Source organism: Urocitellus parryii, chromosome 8 (assembly GCF_045843805.1).
Source record: "Urocitellus parryii isolate mUroPar1 chromosome 8, mUroPar1.hap1, whole genome shotgun sequence".
NCBI classification, from domain to species: Eukaryota; Metazoa; Chordata; class Mammalia; order Rodentia; family Sciuridae; genus Urocitellus; species Urocitellus parryii.
This window is the reverse complement of record NC_135538.1, coordinates 70,972,731-70,995,657: the sequence shown is the minus strand read 5'-3', so window position 1 is coordinate 70,995,657 and position 22,927 is coordinate 70,972,731. Positions and strand designations below refer to the sequence as shown.

The 22,927-nt window shown below is 32.7% G+C and overlaps 1 protein-coding gene and 1 non-coding gene across 2 annotated transcripts in view; one reads left to right on the top strand and one right to left on the bottom strand.

Moving 5' to 3' along the window:
- Positions 1-22,927, bottom strand: part of Rngtt (RNA guanylyltransferase and 5'-phosphatase) — a 229,378-nt gene that overhangs the window by 184,944 nt on the left and 21,507 nt on the right. Inside the window, exons 5-8 of the mRNA XM_026410973.2 lie at positions 17,942-18,017; positions 16,413-16,653; positions 8,589-8,698; positions 7,329-7,430 (exon numbers count right to left, since the gene is read on the bottom strand). Coding sequence (XP_026266758.1) covers positions 7,329-7,430; positions 8,589-8,698; positions 16,413-16,653; positions 17,942-18,017 — 529 coding nt within the window. The remainder of the gene's footprint in view (positions 1-7,328; positions 7,431-8,588; positions 8,699-16,412; positions 16,654-17,941; positions 18,018-22,927) is intronic.
- LOC113198664 (U6 spliceosomal RNA) lies at positions 19,399-19,501 on the top strand. The gene has a single exon (XR_003302870.1). It is a non-coding gene; the product is annotated as a U6 spliceosomal RNA (small nuclear RNA).

Here is a 22,927-nt window from a genome sequence, read left to right as displayed (position 1 = left end):
AATTTCTCTCTCTCTCTCTCTACACTCTCTCTTTTTAAAAAAAAAAAAAATGAAACTACCTAAAACTGTCAATGATGCAGTGACAGGGACACTCCAAGGTAATGCTTTTAGGGATTTATCACTACAACCTTTAACAAGGTATATTAAGAACTTTAAATGTTTCCATACACTTTATCTAAGTTATATTCCTTTTATTATAATTGACACAAAGATCATTATAAGGAATAAATAATGGGCTGGGGATGTGGCTCAAGCGGTAGCGCGCTCGCCTGGCATGCGTACGGCCCGGGTTCGATCCTCAGCACCACATACAAACAAGATGTTGTGTCCGCTGATAACTAAAAAATAAAATATTAAAATTCTCTCTCTCTCTCTCTCCCTCCCTCCCTCTCTCTTTAAAAAAAAATGAATAAATAAGTACAGCTATTCATAACAAAAAAAACTCATACCAGTCTCAATGCCTCAAGAATAAACTATACATATTACTGTGGCAACGATCAAGTCATGTTTTTGAAAATTGTTATATAAAGGAACCACTGATGCACCAGAAAAAATAAATAAATATATAATAACCATGGAAAATGAACATGTTAAGATAAAAGACAGAATACAGGGGCTGGAGATGTAGTTCAGTAGAATAGCAATTGCCTAGCAGATATGAAGCTCTGGGCTTGAGCTCCAGCAATGCAAAAAGGAAAAGAAGAGCAGAACACAAAAATCATCATATTTATAATTATTTCAAATTTCCTGCTAAGAATAGCAAACCTAACACAATTTCTAGCATACTGTAGATGTTCAATAAGTATTTGTTGAATGCATGCATGAACAAAGAGACAAATTCAATCTCTTTTATTATCTGTTTCTGATACATTCAGATCTAGTTGTCTAACTCTTTTGAAAAAAAATATTTAGAAATACTAACCTAAAAAGTATTTTTTAATCTCTCCAAATTTTATGTTTGCTACCCCTAATGTGGACAATGGAAAATTCTAATTTAGGATGATACCTATGCTTGCAACAAAAGTTTTACCTTATATCTACTTAGTTAGAAATTATCTAGACAGATTTTGGGAGTAAGTAATAACTTCAGTTGATTTTTATTGTTAATCTATTTTGTTTCATCAACCCACATGTGGGACACCTATACATACTTAAATACAATATATAATATATAATTATATAACACATGATATGATTTTGATGAGAAGAATATAATTATACTGTGATAATATTAATTAACACTAACGTTATAAACTCTAGATTATCAGTTCCAACCTATTTTGATAACTGTACCAATTTTGTTGAAATATTCACAGAATTGAAAACTTGGGACTCAATGACTCTATCTCTATTAATTAGCAGTAACTCTAATATCTAGAATTTAATTAAAGAAATTACTATTAGGACATTTCAATCCTTTATAAACCCCAAAGATGTAACTAGCCAAGATGTGTTTCAGAAGTTTGGTTTTAAATATGAAAATGTTTTGCTTCTTACTACTTTTCTTGTATAATAACAACTATACCACACCCTAAGAGAATTCAGAATGTACTCTGAGAAACTAAATGTTGTTTCCCGTAATAATGGTTTTCAAAAGAGTCCTCAGCTATGACAATAACTACCATTGAGCACCATCCAGTAAGCATTTTATGTGGATCTCTTTAATCAATTAGTAGACAAATTCTCAGATGTAGCCTTAAACTCAATGGCTGGCTAAATCATTATTATAAATTAGGTTACTGAAGTTTAAACTGTCACATGGACACAAAGGAAAGTGGACCCCAAACCTAGCTCAAAATCAGAATCGACTGAGGGGCTTTTCAAAAACACATAACCTCAAAGCCATCCCAAGCCTACTAAATTTGAATCTCTTAATTTTTCTTTTTTTCTTTTTTCTTTTTCTTTTTCTTTCTCTTTTGTTTTCTTTTCCTATATAAGCTTCCTGTGGTGGTAATGTAACTGGTGTTTGGTAACTACTGTCCTAAAACATTCCACAGTTACCTCAGAGATCATGCCAGAATACAACTCCACATGCTTTTTTGCAATGTGCAATAACCAAAGCAGTACTGCTTTTTCTATTTAATATAGGGAGGCACTGAGTAAAATTCAAACTAGGAGAAAGAGTCAAGTAAGTTCTATGACTTTCTTTTTTAACCAATCAACCACCAGATATCATCAACTATATAGTGTCAAATCAGTAAACAGTGGTTCTGACGGATCTCTAATCATTCTGTTAGTCTCTCTTGCCCATGATGAAAAAGAAACACTGGAGCCATGGTTTTATTATGTCTTTCCTAGTTACAAGAAAACTGGCTAGCTCCCTCAGCATAGTTCTGATGAAACTACGATAACAAACAGGGTTAAAGTCTTCAAATGATGTATTCTGGACTATTTTCTGTAAGGGTTTTAGTTATCACCAGAAGTATGAAGTTAAACATTTGTTAAATCCCAAAATTAATATAATCTCCATTACAGGAAGGAATCACTACCTTACACCTAATTTCAAAAGCCCAAGTCTGCTAAGCTCAGTGGTACACACCTGTATTCCCAGCAGCTCCAGAGGCTGAAGCAGGAGGATTGCAAGTTCAAAGCCAGCCTCAGCAATGGCAAGGCACTAAGCAACTCACTGAGGTCCTGTCTCTAAATAAAATATAAAAAAGGGCTGGGGATGTGGCTCAGTGGTTAAGTGCCCTTAAGTTCGATCCTCAGTACTCCCCCACCCCCGCCCCCCCAAAAAAGCCCAAGTCCTGGAATACAGAACATAGAACAATAAAGTAAAAAGCCAGAAAAGGGAAGACCAGAGTTGCATTACAGATTTTGCCACAAACTATTGTATGATTTGAAGCAAATATTTTACTTTTCTGGATTGTGGTCTTCCAGGCACTTCCACAAAAACTCTTTAAGTTTCCACAGAACAGTTCAAAATTAAAAAAAAAAAAAAAAACTTTCCAAGGGCTGGTGATGTAGCTCAGTGGAGCTTGCCTGGCATGTATAAGACAAAAATCATTCCAAGATATCACTTTATTACTAGTGAGTTTGTAAATATTAGTTATGATGTTTTGGCTATAATTAATATTTATTAGTAAGTAATTAAGACAGAAGAAGAAATCTTATTTAATACCAAGAGTCACTAAAGTTCTTACATTATATATAAGAAGGAACGATCTGCTTTGTAAAAAGATAATAAGACTTAAATTGAAATTTATACCTGGTCTTATTTCTTCACTCAAGTGGGACAGTAAAAAAAATTAATTGAACAAATCTAAATGGAAGTAGTATATGCAATAGCTAATTGATGATAATTTGATTTATTCATTCTGTTCCTAAATTGTATATAGTTTTTAGTTCACTGAAAATTATTCAAGTGTTTGAAACCTCTTTAATATTCCTCTTACCATGTATGACTATTCTAGTCTAGCATCTCATTATACCTTATCTATGCTATTCTTACCTGAACATTCAGCTCTGGCTATTAGAATAAACATCCACTACAAACATTATTAATGAGATACATATCAAGGAAACTACTAACCACCTAAGATAACTGCACTTTTCTTAATAAAACTATGATAGCAGCAAATACAGAAATCGCCTAAACATACTTTAATTTGTTCATATAAGAGCTATTTCTACAACACACTACTCACAGATCACTAAGTACTTATGTCAGAGCACACACAGCATGAGCCATATGTCGAGTATTTTTCTTGCAGATTTGTGTATTTTCCTAGAAAACTGTCTGTTCATGTCCAGTGTCTATTGGGACTGTTGTAGGGCTGTTATAACCCATGTTATAACAAAGCCATAGAACATCATTTTCATTCAAATGTACACATTTAATAAATCAGCTGCACAAAAAAATCCTGTCAAAGTACCAATAGCTTACCAAATACTTAGAACTATGGGGATTAAAAAAAACTTATTTCAATATTCAAAATTTACTGAAAAAAATTAAATAAAACTATATTTGTATTAATATTTCTCTGCTCTAAGCTCATTTTTTACACTTCCTTATAAAGAAAGAACATTTGAGATATAAAGTTTATCTTGTAAGGAGAATGCCAATCTTGGGTTGGGAAATTATGGCTCAAAGTCCAAATGTGGTTAATATTTTGTTTAAAATTTTTTGTTTGAAACACTGTCACTTATTTATGTGAAAGCAATGGAATATACTGTGTGTCACAATGAAACAGCTGAGGTAATTCAGAGACCACATGTATCACCAAACCTAAAATAATTATTGGGAGGCCTTTTATAGAAAAAGTTGGCTGAGCCCTGGACTAGAGGAAAATTTTAAATTGAAGGTTCTGTTTTAAGCAGTCCTGACCATGCATTAGCTAACACAAAGCCCTTCAAATATGCAGTTTTCAATATAATTCCTGAATGAATAAAAGAGGGGATTCCCAGACCAGACCCAGAAGAATGGATCTTTTTCCTTCTAGAAACATTATACAAATGTATATTGCTTAAATAGATGTGTTATAAAAAGCTTAATTGACATTACATCTCCATAAATGTCTAAATGGCTTTTTTTAAATTTCTGCAATTATTTTTCTTACAGAGCTAGTCTCACATTTACTTAATATATTTAGTTCTTCTTGAAGCAGGGTTTGTCTGTATATGTGTGTGCTATATAACTTAGTCAGAAAGTGCATATGTGGATATACATGTACACGCATAAAAACTAAGAACTATTTTTGAGTATCTGTATGCTAGGTGCTTTAAATGACTTCACTGAATTTGTTTGTAATTACTCCGAGGGTTATCATCCCTATACTATACAAATCTAAACACAACAAATGCTTTCTAGGATCTATCTGGCTTTAAATCTAGGCCTAGTATATATTGTTTTCCTTGAAATATGCTCTATTTTAAGTTAATGCTAAAGGATTTACCAAAATAAATAAATAAATAAAAGGATAAGGTTATATTTTTCTTTGGAAATTAACTCACATGAAATCATGGTTTCTTTAAATCTCAAAAACTATACAACTAGTACAAGTGCTTCTATCTTAATGTGAAGACACATATAGTTTTTCACTTATTAATACAATATATATTTGCTGAGTGCCTGCCATGTAAGTGCCAGGTACTAGTACTGGGGAAAAGGTGGTTCAAAAGCCAGGGATATAGCTCAGTTGGTAGAGTGCTTGCCTTGCATGCACAAGGCCTTGGGTTTGATCCCCAGCACCACCCAAAAAAAAACAGACAAAAGTCCCAGAAATCACAGAGCTTGCTTTCATCAATTATCAGTTCATTACAAGACTCTTCTTCATCTAATAGCCTTATATTTTTCCTATGTCAAATAATCTGTTATCTCTTAGCATAGTATTTGCATTATCATAGTAGCTATAAAAAATAATAATTTGGTTTTACATAATAATTCAGAAACAGTTAAAATTTATAGTATTTAATCTCAGCAGAAAGAATAAAAGGTGAAGAAATTAATTCTAAAATTTATATGTAAGTACTAAGTCTTCACCACTATACTAAAGACTGGTAATTTCTTTTTATTGCATTGCAAATTCTACTACTAAACTTAGTGCACAGAAAATTATATTATAAAATTCTAATTATCTTTTCCCAGAATGCCTTTAAAAAGGAGTATTTCACAATTATAAGACAGTTCAATTCCAACTGTAACCATAGAGCCCTTTAATCACTTCTTTTGGTATTATTTATACTCAAACAGAATGGACTCAATAAGTAGAGCCATGAAAAAAAAAACGAAAGAAGAATCAAGTTAAAAAAAAAAAAAAAACTTGAATGTATTTTAGGAATGGTCAAAAGGCCAATGAGTTCCCTTGAAGTAACCTTCTTTGTTTATATAGGAGTTTTCAGTAAAATTAAAGATCAATCCAATTAAGTGGCATCAAATCTTATAAAGTGTCTATCAATTATACCTGTTATTCTTTCATTGAGAGGCATCTTGTTTAGCTTAGAAATGGAAGTCGGGAAACAGTATTAAATTTCAATATACTTTCACTAATACTATATGTAGTTTAATAAAATGTTTTTCTCTTATCACATGCATAAAATACAGTTTCATGAAAACTTTGAAGCTATGGTTCTAGCTTATTTAATCTACAGAAAATGATGGCTGTGTAAAACTCATTTGATCAGTTCTATCAAAATAATCAGCCAAGGGCTGGGGATGTGGCTCAAGCGGTAGCGCGCTCGCCTGGTATGCGTGCGACCCGGGTTCGATCCTCAGCACCACATACCAACAAAGATGTTGTGTCCGCCGAGAACTAAAAAATAAATATTAAAAATTCTTTCTCTCTCTCTCTCTCCTCTCTCACTCTCTCTTAAAAAAAAAAAATAATCAGCCAAATCATTCCCATTATTTGATAAGAAAAGTCTTGCTTCATTCTCATTCCAAGTACACAAGTCAACATTCTTAAGCTGATTATCTCACATCTGAATTCTGCTAGGAGGTATAGACAGGCATATGCTGGCAGATACAAAGCCCTGCCACAACTGTCTCTGGATGAAATAAGATGCTTCAATACCACTTAAGAAAGTTCTCTTTGCTCTACTGGAAATCTCCCTCAGGAGAAACATTCTTTAAACAACAGCGAAAGGGAAAAAAGAAGTCTTTTTTTTTTTTTTTAAAGAAGTCTTTAAAGGAAAGATAATCGCTTTCAACTCACTCCCATTATCCTACTCAATAGTAACATGAACTGAGAACATCCCAACCCAATCTAAGAGATTTTATTGTTAAATCCAATATATGTTTCTCTTCTATATAAGATGTAACACTGTTGATCTCTCTCCTCTTTAGTCAAAGTTTACTTTCCCTCAGCTTCAGTGACAAATCTTTCTACTGGTTTTCTCTTACCTTTCTTATTCTAAATAGCCATTCCTTCTTTTACCAAGTAGTCTCTCCACATCCCTTTCCTATGTTATTGCTATATTATTGTCTCCTACATCTGAATTTTCTATACAGATTTTTCTTCTACGGCCTAGGTCCAAATAATCAAATTTCCAAAGGATAGTAAAGAAATGATATCCACAAAACAGTGTAGTAGGCAGTAAACATATCAAAAATCATTATTATTAACAGAAAATGATTTCAAACTTAACATCTGGAATAGATTTATGTCAAAGTAAGAGAACACTAAAACCAAAAATTTAGAAGAATGACAAATACATTACACAGCTTAGAATACCAGCAAAACAAAAACTATACAATTTTTTGAAGCATATTTATTTTGCTATCAAGTCAGAAATTCACACTCCCAAAAGTGCAAACATACCCAAAAACAAACTAAAATTCTTACAGCATTACAGTTATTTGTACAATTTTTTTTAGAAATCTAACTTACCGAGTACCATCTGCTTTCCAGCTTACTTTATATGGCTTCTGCTCTAAAAGTTTAATATTTTGCTTGTCCATGGAAACAGGCTGTGCTCCAGGGAATCCAGACCTTAAAGAAGAACATTCTATTACTAACACGGTTGATAACCATTCAAAGTAATGCATGTCTTAAACCAATCTCAAATGAGTCACACATTTATCAAAATATTCTTCCTATCAGTTTCAACTAGAACAATATCACCTTTCACAAAAACACTTTAAAAAGATTGTCATGACATTTTAGAACACAAGTTTACAAGGTTCAAAATGCTATTCTATAATTATTGAGCTAACTCTAAAATACTAGTATAGATGATTAAAATGGCAAAACAGGTACATTCACAAGTCTTTTACTTCAGGAAAAAGTTTAAATTGTAACTTAATTACCTTACACTATCCTAGACCCCATATTTCTCCATTATGACACTGCCAATTTGAAAAAACTCTACAGAGTTGGCAAATTTCTCTTCCAAAGATGCCCAGAAGTGACAGAAACAGAAGAAATACAGGTCTAAAACTTAGGGTATATTGGCAAGGGTTTAACACAACATTAACGCCAATGCTATTCATTATTTTCACCCTTTAGCTAAAATTATTTCTAGCTAGTTTATCAGAGCTGTACATGCCAGGAATAAAAGTCTTTATGTTAAGAATTTATATTATGTTAGGAAATTATATTAGGAATTTTCACAAATAACAATCCTTGTTTCCTAGTGTTCAAACTATACTAGAATTTTCTGCCACAGACCAAGATCTGAAAGTAACAGATGAGAGGAATAAACTCTCTACTGAGTCCTCTCCCATGAAATGTCTGATAAATATTTTCAAGTCATAGTAGGGAAAACATATTTAAAACTGACCTTCCCAGGTTTCTAATTACAAAACTGGAGAATGAGGCACATTCAAGTTTTACCTATTCTCCCTGAATAAATTGATAAGACCAGCCCAAACATTCAAATCAGCACCAATAGAATCAAAATGATAAAACAAGTAATAGATAGTGACAACAGTAACTTCCTCTTACTTTAGGAAGATAAGCAAGACATCTAATTTTGACTCAATTGTCTGGGTATTACATTGACTACCTTGAAAAAAAATTTGACAGTTTTTTTAGCATTTCATGTAAATATATCATCTTTAAGAAATAAAGAAGCTATGTCAATGTCTGTATTAACTTTAAATGTTACAGAGTAAGAAATTTTATTTAGAACTTTAAAATGCTTATTACCCTTCCCAGCCACAGAATTGATGACACTTCTGCTGTACTTCTCCTAACTTTGGTTGAGTTGTTACTTGAGTTACACCTCTAACAGTTACACCTTCCAAGAAAATGGCACCCTTAAAAAAAAAAAAAAAGAAAAATATTTCATTACAGATCCAATCCATTTACAAAGAAGAGATAAATCAGTTTATATTCGCAAATCGAAGCAAAACAATATATAAAGCAGAAATGGTCTGCTCCAAGAAGCTTCACAAATTCCCGGGTGAATGTACACAAGTTCTCCTTAAACAAACATTATTTTCAACATACATACACAAGCCCAGTAAACACAAAAGTCATATTAGCAATTCTCAGTAATCATGACAGTAATAGTAACTTATTTACTGAGAATCAAGCAGAGTATGTGGTATTCTACACTTTCGCTAATCCTTTCAACAACTATGAAAAATAGTGGCATATTTACTTAACAGATGAGTAAATGAAGTATAATGATTTCATTTGTTCAAGGTATAAAGATTTTATTTGTTCAAGGAGTAAATGATACCTGACATGGTGGTATATCCTGCAATCCCACCTACTTGGGAGGTTGACACAGGAGGATCACTTGAACCCAGGAGTTGCTAACAAGCCTGGGCAACTCAGTAAGACCCCACCTCTTTAAAAATAAAAATTTTCAAAAAGATAAAAAGGAGATAAATGACAAAATTTGAATCCAGGCCTACCACTTATGCCAGTCACTGATGGCAGAGGAGGGGAAGGGAGGGTATTAACTGGTGGAATATGGAGTTTAAGGAGGTAAACACCCAAAATCTGTATCTTTGTAAACTAGAATAAAAGTATAACAGTAGAGGCAAAGGGACTAAGCCACAGTCTTTAATGAATCAACATAAAAGTTAGATTATCATTTATTGAATTTTTAATCTAAGTTCTTTAACTTAAAATACATATAATATTTTATCTCATAGCAATATTTTTGAAATATCACAGAAGTGAAGCAAATAGAGAATTTATACATCAAAAAACAGGCCCAGAAATTTTAAAGACTAAAATAGTCTACGGCTGGGGTTGTAGCTCAGCGGTAGAGCATTCATCTAGCACATACAAGGCCCTGGCTTCAATCCTCAGCACCACATAAAAGTAAATAAATAAAATAAAGGTATTGTGTCCAACTACAACTAAAAAATAAAAATATTTTAAAAAAAAGAAATAGTCTAGATTTATGCTACAATTACTTTGAGATCCATACAGGGGTTGGCACTGATCTCAAGAAAAATCTATTAAAAAAAAAAAAAAAACTAGCTGTTAATATAATTAAGGAATAGGGCTGGGGATGTGGCTCAAGTGGTAGCGCGCTCACCCGGGGCATGCCTGCGGCGCTGGGTTCGATCCTCAGCACCACATACAAACAAAGATGTTGTGTCCACTGAAAACTTAAAAAAAATAAATATTAAAAAAATTATCTCTCTCTCTCTCTCTAAAAATATATATATATAAATAAAATTAAGGAATAAAAAGTATGATCTACAAGCTGTAAAGATCAACCTTCAGGCAAAGACTTGGCAACTCAATCCACTTGGGAAGGGAAAAATATATACATAATATTTGTCCACATACATCCATGTCAAATCTAGCAGAGTCCAAGTCCTTGTCAGCATACAGTGGTCCTACTTTCTGCCCTTAATTCCAAGTCACTTTTCATCACTATCTATCTTCTGTTTTATCTTCCTTAGATAACTAGACTTTAGAAAATTAGCAAGTTTGTCCTGAAAACACAAACACTACTACTTTTTTTTTTAAGCAAACAATTAAAAGGACTAACAGGTAGGTAAAAGGATTAAATATTAAACAAAGTGGTGCTTGCCCAAAATATTACCACATAAATATTCCAAGTAAATTCACTAAGTCTATGCAGATGAACAAATTCAATATTTTTAATTTAACAAAGCCAATAAGTACTGAGAATCAGTATAGATTTAACTACTGAGTTTAATTTTAAAAATAATAATCCCAACCATGTAGTAAATGTCTGTCATCCATTTATTTTACTTCCTCCTTAATCTATCCTACAATGCTTCAACTTCTTTTTTAGCTTCCTCTATTTTCTTCTTGTAATAATTATTAAGTGAAAAGAAAGGCAGATTAAGTCCAATAAAAATAGTATGCTGAATTTTATACACTATGATATTTAGTAACTTTAGGTTCACAAAATTTCCTGTTTATCATTACAAAAATTTCCTCTGACAAAAAATATCATTTTTATAGTATTCAATATGTAACAACTTCAAGGAAAATCACTAATTCTAAATTATAAACAGCAATGTCTTAAATCAGGAACTATTTTTAACATACTATAATTAAACTTTAAAATCACTGACATTTATTTTCATTTTTCAATAAATTACTATTTCAGGTTGTGACAGTAAAGAAAAATCAAATGCAAAAAAAAATTAGTATCCTTAAAATGAAAGAAGTTATTTCATAAACAGTGTCCACCAGCCCTAAAATGAAAACTTGTAAGATTACCAAAAACAAGACAAAAAAAATGAATCATTCTTTCATGGGGAAATTCAGGAATTTATTATATAAGATGAGGGTAATTTATATGTGAGAGACATCTGTGTATGTATGTGCACATATGTATATGTATGTGTTTACAAGTATGTATATGTAGTAAGCACATTTTACAAATGAGGAAAATACCTTAATGGTTTTATTCAAAGAAATGATCTCAGACATCAGTTCAAAGGAGTAAACAATAATTTTAAGTTATACTCTTGCAATTCAATAATGGCATATGCTCAAAAGATAAAGAGGAATCTTAGTAATATAAGAACAAACATAGCACAAGCATCACTGTTATAAATCCCAGAAATCACTGTAAGAATTCCATTACTTCAAATTATGGTATCAACTTAAGAATTTTAAAAAGAGAACATTTTTTAACAAAAAATAAAGTCTCAAACCAAAATAACATCATTATGTCAAAAGATGTTAGCTATAAAATAATTAATCAGTCTTGGCTCGCCTGTATTAATTATCTCCAACCTCAGATGGAAATAAAATGTAAATGAAAGCTTTTCCAACCATGAATTATTTGCCAATTAATTACATTATGCTTCTCATTGCTGTCAACCATGTCAACTACTATTGACATCACCTACAATTCAACCCTCCAGTCACCTTTCCTTTTTTTAGTTGTATATAAACACAATGCCTTTACTTCATGTATTTTTTAATGTGATGCTGAGGATGGAACCCAGTGCCTCACACATGCTAGGCAATCACTCTACCACTGAGCCACAACTCTAGCCCCTTCTTTCATTTTTGATGGTTTTGTCCTCACTGCTTTAGATTCCCCTCCTTGCTTTATCTAACCACATAACACCTTCCCTAAAAATTTCCATATAAATCCTGAAATTCCTTTTTTAGAAATAACTTTCCCCTATAATATCAATTTTCTTGTTGAACACCTAGAGCCTATATCTGAACCAAAACCTAGCTCTCCCTAAAGAGGGCTATTTCCTCAAAGCCTCACCTCTGGACACTGCTGCATTGGGAACCAAGTCTTCAAGGACATGAGACTTTGGGAGACATTCTATATCCACACCATAACAATAACTTTCCAGGTCTAGACCACAGTATTATACTAATTTCTGACTATATTTCTATGCTTGAGTTCTACCCATTTACTCATGATAAATCTGCCTTATTATTCAAGCTAATTTGAGTTAGTTTCTTCTACCCCTCTCCAGAGTCTGAACTAATAAAACCATCTATATATTAAAGAATATTGCCCCACATTCATGTAGTTGATCTTTCTCCCCATTCTAACTTCTATGATTATACTAGTAACATCAACATCCACTGAGATAGCTTGACACATCAAATAACCCAGCTTAGTTTAGTAAATTCATTGACAATGGCCTCCATTTTTTGGCCAATTTAACTCACTTCAAAACCAAAGTATGATCATTCTAGATCATCTCTATCTTTTGAGTCAACTCAACTAACATTGAATGCCTGCAACACTCCAAAATTCTTTGACTTCCTACATTATGTAGTTTAATTCTTTTACTCTATAATTAAACTTTAAAATCACTGACATTTATTTTCACTTTTCAATAAATTACTATTTCAGGTTGTGACAGTAAAGGAAAATCAAATGCATGTAGTTCATCTTTCTCCCAAGTTTTCAATTGCAAAAACTAACAATCCTTTCATTCCTCCCATTTCCCAATCTACAGTCCCCCCTACCTAGAATTACTTCCTATCCAGTCTAGTACCTACACCTGTTTCAACTATTCCCTGTCCTATATCCTCAGTACCTCTTAGGCTTGGAGCAAACCCTTATTAAAAAGCCCTAATCACAGGGGCTGGAGATGTGGCTCAAGCGGTAGCGTGCTCGCCTGGCATGCGTGCGGCCCGGGTTCGATCCTCAGCACCACATACAAAACAAAGATGTTGTGTCCGCCGAAAACTAAAAAATAAATATTAAAAAAAAAAAAAGCCCTAATTATAACTCCAACCTCTCATTAGTCTTCTCCACTCATGAATATAGGTAGCTAAAACTTACCAAGAGAAAAAAAAATCACAATCTCAGTTGCCTTAGTGCTGAGATCTTGCTGAACATCTATTTCTCTGTCTTCTCTTGACCTCCTTTCAATTTCATCTCCTCAGAGCTTTCTCCATCACTCATTCCCCAACCTTATTTTCAATTTCATTCACTCCACTAGCTCCTTATCCTCAACTTACAAAAATGTTTCAGTTTATACCATACTAAAAAGTCTTTTCTGACTATGTATCAAGCAATCACCTTTATCCTGTCTTTTTTATCATAACAAAGGCATTTGAATGAATAGTCAATTCAAATGTGCAGAAAAGATTTAACAGGACTTGCTAGCAAAATTGGCCCCTTTAGGAATCTAACTTTCAGTGTTCTCAGTTAACTAACAAGGGTTAACCATGCTAAGATTATTTATGTCAACAATACAGTTTATGCTAAACAAATGCTTTCCTTCTGAGATCCTGGCATTCTGGTACCTGCTTAAACAACCAAGACGTCAAAAAAACCCTAGTCACTGAACAAGTTAAAAATCCCAGTAGAGAAATATATCTCCCTCCCTCCCTCCCTCCCTGCACCCCTCCCTCTCCCCCCCCCTCACACACACACACACACACACAGTTACAGAAAGAGTAAGCTTGAAATAATTCTTCATAGGAAGGAAACAGTGTAAGAAAGCCAGCACATAGACTCCTTCAGACTGCACTTGTCTTTGTTCCTAATGATTCCACTGTATATCTTCAGTACATTACTGTAATAAATCTAAGCTATGAGTACAACAATAATAGGTTCCTTCATTCCTAGCAAATCCCCAAAAGTGGGATAGTACTAGGCACATCAACACAACTGTCTCCACTTTCTTACTCTCCATTTATTAGCTTCGTAAAATCACTACTCTGACCCAGCTAAAATCACCACAAAAAATAATCCTCAGATATTTTCTATCCTTATTTTGTCTTCCTTCTGACATTTCATACTTTAAATCACTCACTACATAATTATTTTTAATTCATTATATATATTTTAACTCCAAACTATTTTTCATATTTGACATTTCTTTGTCCTTTTGTGCTGCATCCTGGAAAATTTTTCTTTAGGAGATGGGGCAGTTACTGGAGATTGAACCCAGGGACACTTTACCACTGAGCCACATTCCCCCATTTTTATTTTGAAACAAGGTCTCAATAAATTGCTGAGGTTGGCCTCAAACTTACAGTACACTTTTTATCAGCCTCCAGAGATGCTGGATTATAGGTGTGCATTACTACATCTGGCCCTAGAAGAATTTCTTAGTTAGATCCTCCAGTTTAATCATTTCCTCTTCGGCCAATTGCATTCTGCTATGCAGTCTACCTACCTTTTTTTTTTAAATCTTATCATTTCCAAGATCACTAATTGGGGGTTCTTCTAATAGTCTGCATTATTTTATGAACTGACATTGTTTGCTTTATCACTGAGTTTTCCTCTGGTGTTAATTACTAAGAATAGGCTAGTTCTGTATGAAGAGGAAAAAGGAAGAGGGAGGAGGAGGAGGAAACAATAAGACCCCAGTAAAAAATGAAGCTCAAATACATTTATGTTAAAGAGAGGAAAGGGGGAGATCCAAAAGAGAATACATATACAAATGCACAGAAAAATTAGTATAGAAGGATAACCAAAGAGCAGAGAGTAATTTTTAACTCTACATACTACTAGATATTTGAATTTTTATTTTCAAATACAGCTTATCTTCGTGTCATTTGTATTTTAAAATTAAATAAATGGGAAAATTCTTCAATAAAAATGCTAGTGGTTAATATAAAGATTGAAGGATAGTAAGTTTTTTTAGTTTTTAAACTTTCTTTAATGTAACTATATTGCTTTTGAAGTAAAAGCAAATAATTCTAATATTTACAAATTATGGCTTGAAATGAGGGGGGAAATAAATCAAAACACTACATAAAGCTATAGAATTTTTTCATAACTCTGCTTCTAGAAGTATAAGCACAAATACTGTCAAAAATTATCATTCCAGGGGCTGATGCTGGGGTTCAGTGGCGGAGTGCTTGCCTAGCATGTGTGAGGCATTGGTTTGATCCTTAGCACTGCAGACAAAAATAAATAAAATAAAGGCATGCTGTCCATCTACAACTCCAAAAAAATTTTTTTTTAAAAATATATCATTCCATGCCAGGTGAGGTAGCAAAGCCTTTAATCTAGCAACTCAGGAGGCTGAGGCAGTAGGATCGAAAATTCAAAGCCAGACTCAGCAAATGTGGGATGCTAAGCAACTCAGTGAAACCCTGTCTCTAAATAAAATACTAAATAGGGCTGGGGATGTGATTCAGTGGTCTGGTGCCCCAATTTCAATCACTGGTACCAAAAAAAATTTACCATTACTCACCATCAAACCAAACTTAATTGCATTCTCCAAAATGGAAGAAAGATGTGTGCTTTGACAATGGCAAGCCAGTATATAGACTAATTTTGCAGGTACGAGAGGCTGGACAAAACACTAAAAATGCCTGAAGATATAAGAGAATTTGAAAGGCAGTAAGGACCTGAAGGGTCAAGAACTCAAAGGGAAGAAAAACCAAAGAGGTAAATCAGACCTCAACATGATTTTTCCTCTCTAAAATTTTTCTCCAGAAGCACTGTTAACAGATTACCTCTCAACTAATGTCTAAAGAGTTCAATCCCTGATTAAGTCAATGCTCTCTGCTCTTAATCCTTATAGGAACAAAAATAAATCCTCTCTGAAAGAAAATCAGAACCTCAAATTATGCCCATAGTTTCTCATAAATAATATCTAATAATTCAATCAAAAATACTAAGTATGAAAAAAATTACAATTGGCAAGTAATCAAAAGGACACAAAAAGAAAAACTAACAAAGATCCTATAGGAGATCCACACTTTCATTATCTGACAGCTGGGCATAGTGGGGGACATCTGTAATCCCATATGTAAAAGAATTTTAACTATGTAACAACTTTAAAGCATTAGTAAAAATTCTTGCTAAATATTTGGTTGGAATTTCATAGCACTTTATTAAAAAATAGTAAATTTTTATTTTAATATCTAAGATTTCTTTGGTTTACCTAAGAAATTTAAATAAGATGAATTTTCATAACTGCAATTTTTCTCTTAGAAGGCATACTCGTAGCTATTAAAAACCTTTAGAAACTTTCAGATACAAACCTATCTAAAGAAATATGGCTACCATGCCATTTTTCCTAAATCTCAAAAAGTTTATAAGAAGGTTAAGAATGCAAGATTTTTAAACATTACCAATTTTAAACGTTCTTTTCTCCTCTTGCCAAAGGAAGCACTTGACCCAGGTTCTGATTCCTTTTTTCCATCCTCATCTTCATCTTCATCTTCATCATCCTCAAAACACCAATCTGGCAATAAAGGTGGTGGTGGTGCTTCCTCTATATCACCATAGCGACGAAAAAGTTCCTTCAAATAATCACCCTTATAAATTCCTGGTGGTCTGGCTTGGGCAAAAGTAGCAACTGCTGCTTCAATACTACGGAAAACAAACGCCACGCAATGTCCTCACTATTCTCCATTTGTTCAGACTTATCAAAACTTACTTATATTCAAGACATCACAAAGGATAATAGAGGTTTATAAAATGGATAAACTATACCCTCTAAGCATTTAAACTTTACCCTCTAAGCATTCAAGTATTAAGGGATAAATTCATTCTGAAATAGTTTTAATATAAGGCATACTGACAATTCCTCAATTCTAAAAGTACATTTCTATAAGCACATTAAAGATGTGAGTAAGAGGTCTGGAGTTGTGGCTCAAAGGTAGAGCACTCGAATAACATATGTGAGGCCCTGATTCAATCCTCAGCACCACATAAAAATAAATAAAGGTATTGCATCCAACTACAACTAAAAAATAAATAATAAAAAAAAAGATGTGGGTAAAGTCACTGAAGAATTTCAACAAATTTTTAAAGGTTAAAGTCTTACTCTAACAGAAGACAGCAGTCAACAATTGTATAATAATGTGAACAAAAATAAAACATGTTGTTTTTCAGGAATTTCTGAAAGACCCAGGCACTGAGAATGCAGGTCATGAGAGAAAGGTACGCATGGGCTAAGTATGGCCTAAAAGTCTGGGGTTACTGTACAGAGTTTCTCAATGGCCAGAAAGCACAGGAGGATGTATAAAATGGAATAAGCACAATGAGATGTGTATTTTGGCTGATTATATTCAAAAAAGGACCTACTATGTAAAAGGCTTTATAAACATAAATAATGACAATCAGTCAATGAAAAAATTCAATTAGTAATATCTTATTCTCTTTGAAATTTTAGGTAACTAATGTTCTAATCTCTCTAAAATATATGTTTCTCTAAAAAATATATGATACAAACAACTGATGCTCAATAAGGATGTACTGAGTGGTTTAAATGAAATCCTATTCCAGAAAGATTTCCTTCATATAATATTATAATTTGTTCCTAGTACTTAACAGCTATACAAAAGACAATATTTAGAAGGGAAATAACAACAATTTCCAAAGCTGAATATGAACACAAAATATTGAAAAAATCTATCTCTGATAATTCTATGAGAAAAAAAATGGAAATGTAAATACATAATTTATGGAATTTGTAATCACTCAACTAATGTGCCACTTAATACAAAACAAGCAGGTTAATCTAAAGATTAATCATATTCAAAATGAAAAACATTTCAAATTATATTAATCATGAGCTCAAAAAACTTGGCAATATAATATGCTACAACTAAAATATCAATAAAAATTTTTATCAATTATAACAAGATACAAATACCTCCAATCCATCTTCTCCACCAAAAAGGCACATATGAGGAAACCAGTGCGATTGAAACCATGGGTACAATGAACACCTACAAAATAAATTAACTTGGTTAAAATTTAATAAATCACAGCAGAGGCTACATTTTACTTTAAAATTCCAAATTGTCATCAAAACAATTCAGTTATTTTATAAAATTACACTGTACATTTAAAGAGCTTGAAATACATTCTCTTATAATTTAGTAACTTTTCAGTTCAAGTTGCTTAGAATCTAATTTACAGCATAGGCTAGAAGTTTAAATGTAATATATTGGTTTACTGATTTAAAATTGTCTCTAGGTTATAAGTATAAAGTATCTTATATAAGGAGTTATTTTCAAATTCAAAAGGACTCACACAAACACACATAAGAAACCTCTATTCCACATATTCTGGAAAAAATTTTCCAGCCCTTATAATCAATGACAAGCATATGAAAGATAGAAATCGTGTATTTTTTTTAAATGCAGAAACTAGAGCAAAACCAAGAAACTAATGGAAATATAAATTCATCTGAAGGTTGATACTAGTAATCATTCAAAGTGACTTGACACAGAAAATAATTAACTGATGAAGATATAGTATAATAAAAATAAAACTAGCCTGAAGTTCTCTAGAAGCCAATTTGCTTATAGTCTTTCAAAGTAAATTTTTAGAAGAAAGAAACCTAGGGTGAAAAGGAAACTTGATTTTCTGAAATCATCTTTTAGGACATATTCAAAATTATTTTAACTACTTATACAATAGTTTGGTGGATATTACTAACATGAAAACATTGCTGCCAGGTTAAATGACCCTTGAAGATCTCAAAATAAAGTTTTTCCTGAAATATCTGGGCTTTTTTGTTTGTTTGGTTGGTTAATTGTTTAAGATATTTCTTTTTTTTTTTTTTAATGGTCTTCAAAAAAAAGTAAAATTTCTCCTTTGATCTTTGTTAACCTTAGTTTTCTATTTAGGCAGAATTTAAATTTTAGTGAGAAAAGTTAAATAGTTTACTATTGCTTTTCATCTTTTCTCATTTTAATAAAAGAATGAATTTGGTTTCACAGATACAAATTATATACACTGTATATTAATAGTATTTCTATGGAAATAAATAACAAATGGAATCCATAAATAAAGTGAACACTCCCTTAAGAGTAAATTTTACCTCCCACCCAAATTTGTACTCTTCTCCATTAAATTTACTCCTCCTTTGTACATGTAAAAAAAAAAAAATTCTCTGCATACACAGTTTATCTTAGAATGCAATCAAGCTCAAATATAGAAATAAACTAGCTAAAATTACTAAACTTCCAGAAGAAAAATCTTCACCATCTTAGAAAAGATTTCTTCAATAAAACATTTTTTAAAGTGTGAAATAATATGAAGTATGATAAATTAGGTTATTTCAAAACAATAAATTTTGCTCCTTGAAAGATACCATAGGGCTTGCTTCAGCAGCACATACACTAAAATTGAAATGATACAGAGAAGATTAGCATGAATCCTGAGCAAGGATGACATGCAAATTCATGAAGCATTCCGTATTTTTCTAGCCTATAACAGCTCTAAGTGTAAAAGAAATTATTCAGAGATACTCAAAAAAGAAGGAAAGAAAGGAGGAAACAAGGGAGCAACAGAGGGAAGGAAGGAGAGAAAGAAGGGGGGAAGGAGGGAGGGCGGGAGGGAAAAGAAAAGATGCCATTAAGAAAATAAAAACATCAGCCCAGGGGCTGAGGTTGTGGCTCAGTGGTAGAGTGCTTGCCTGGCAAATGTGAGGCACTGGGTTAGATTCTCAGCACTGCATATAAAAAAAATAAAGGTCCACTGACAACTAAAAAATACCTGAAAAGAAATCAGCCCCAGAAATATTTTCAATACATATAACTGGAAAAGAATACATAAGGAACATTTACAGGGCTGGGGGTGAAGCTCAGTGGTAGAGCAACTGCTTAGCATGCATTGCCCAGCATGCATAAGGCCCTGGATTCAATCCCCAATAACATAAAAGGAAAAAAAAAAATAAGAACTCTTACAGTTCTTTATTGCTTGTTAATTAAGACAGCATAATTTTTTTAAATCTATGCAAAAGATTTGAATATTCACTTTTTATAGAAAAAAAACATGCAAGACAAAAATGTACATGATTACCAGAAAAATGCAAATTAAAGGTGTAATGAGACCTTACCATACACTCATTAGAACTGCTAAAATTAAAAAGACTAATCACATAAAATGTTTGTGAAGATGCAGAGAAATTGAAACCCTCATACACTGTTAATGAAAATGTAAAATGGCAAAATCACTTTGGAAAACAATTCGGCAATTACCAAAAAGTTAAACACACACCTATAACAAGTGACCTGCACATTCTGATCCTATTTAATGAAGAAAAATAAAATGTCCATGTAAAGATTTGTACATAAAGTGCACAGTAACACAAAGGCAAATGTCCAGAGTAATCTTATTGACAATGGCCAAAAACTGCCAACATCTCAAATGCCCCTTATCAGCAAAATATATATTCATACAATGAATACTTAGGTAGATACAAAAAAAAGAAAACTATTAATAAATGCAACAAGGATGATTTCAAAACCACTATGCTAAGTGAAAGAAGCCAGATAACAAGTACATATATAATTTCATTTCCAAAAAAATTCTAGAAAATGTTAACTAGCTTATAATGACAGAAAACAGAAAATGACTGCCTAATCTAAACCAAGAGAGAAGAGAGAATGGACACAAAGAAGAATGAAATGCAAACACTATGAATCATGACTGTGGTTTCATCAGCATCTTATATACATCAACTCATCATTTGGACATTTTTCTTAAATGCAATTTAATATATATAAATGGTATCTCAAGGGGCTGGGGATGTGGCTCAAGCGGTAGCGCGCTCGCCTGGCATGCATGCGGCCCGGGTTCGATCCCCAGCACCACATACAAAACAAAGATGTTGTGTCCGCCGATAACTAAAAACATAAATATTAAAATTCTCTCTCTCTCTCCCTCTCTCCCTCTCTCTTTAAAAAAAATAAATAAATAAAAAATAAATGGTATCTCAATATGTCATCATTTTTTTTAACTTGATGCTGGTTCTAGTCTGCAACTGGCATTAATAACATAATCCAAATGTTAGTATTTATCAATATTGTTCTCAGTGACTGACCTTACCAAAAAATAAATATAATAAACTTGGCCAGGCACAGTGGTCCATGCCTATAATCCCAGGTACTTGGAAGGTTGATGTAAGAAGATCACAAATTTAAGACTAGCCTCAGCAACTTAATAAGACACTGTCTTAAAAAATAGAAAGGGCTGAGAATGTAGCTCAGTAGCAAAGGAACCCTGGGTTAAATCCCCAGTATGGACAAAAGAAAACAAAAAGTTATACATTTGATATATTAAAAAATGCACTGGTGTTGTGGCACTGAGTTCGATTCTCAGCACCCCATATAAATAAATAAAATAGATCCACTGACAACTAAAAAATATATTTAAGAAAAAAAAAAGGAGCAATAACCCAGGCTTAGTGGCACTCACCTGTAATCCCAGCAGCTTCCAAGACTGAAGCAGTAGGATCAAAAAGTTCAAAGCCAGCCTTAGCAAAAGCGAGGCACTAAACAACTCAGTGAGACCCTGTCTCTAAATAAAATACAAAATAGGGTTGGGGATGTGGCTCAATGGTCAAGTGCTCTTGAGTTCAATCCCCAGTACTTTCAAAAAAAAAAAAAAGAGCAACACAATATCACTGTCATCTCATTTCTATATTAAGGAAAGATTTCAAAAAAAATTTTAAAAAGGAAGGATTTCTTTCAACAAGATTTTTGTTACTTAAAAGCAAATTTGAAAACCACTATCAACAAAGAGCCAAATGATTAATTCCTATATCCATAAAAAAACAGAAAATGATAATGATCATGAGTAATTTGAATAAAAATCTTTTTACTGAAAAACCCTCAATATACAAGGATATAAAGGAGTTGCAGACAGTAGGAACTATCTTCACAAAGGTAAATGTATGAATCAAAAATCACATATGGATTAAAATTTTAAAAATTTTAAAGGCACATATGGCAAACTATAAATAAATCAGAATGGCTAGAGCATGGGGTATAATAAGACAGTAATACCTAATGCAACTGGAGAGACTGAAAGGGTCCAAATCCTGAAGAAACCTGAGCACCATACTATAGAGATCATTAAAAATAATGGAAGAATACTGAGGAATTTTAAGCATGGAAATAAAAAGTATCAGGCTTTACAAAAAGCCAGAATGGAGAGAACAACAATAAAGGCAAAGAAACCATTCCAGTAGTTAATGTGTGAAATGATAAGGATCTGACTGACAAGCCTTATGAAATGGGAGCATAAGAGAGACAGACTGAAGACACATTTAAGGTTAAGACTCTGGAAGCTGAAGGGCAAATAACTGTCAAGATTGAGAGAAAAGATACATTACCAGTCTTTGGTTTTTGACTTAAGTGACTGGTACCGCTGTACCATTTAATAGGTTAGGAAATACAAGAATTTTATCAGTCTTACCAGTAAGACAATGAGTTCAACTTTCAAATATGATGACTTTAAGATTCTTATGGGCTTACAAGTAGTTGATAAAAACTTTCCAAGAAAGTTCTGGATGGAACTGTAGATTGAAGAATAATCATTAACAACTATAGAAGAGATGTGTGATATGGATAAGACCACTGAGAATGGATATGTAAAATTGCAAAATCAAGCATGGAATCTAAGGGAAACCAACCTTTCAAGAATAGGAAAAAGATAATCCATAAAAAAGTGAGAATGAATGGTCATGACCTTAATAAAACAAAGAGAACAGGGTCATACACACAGAGAAAAGAGGAAGTTTCAAGATATGGGTATTCACCTGTTTAAATGTCATATAATGATTAGAACTGAAAGTAGATTTAATTAAGAGTGCTGAAGAACAAATCCAGGCTGCAATGAAGTA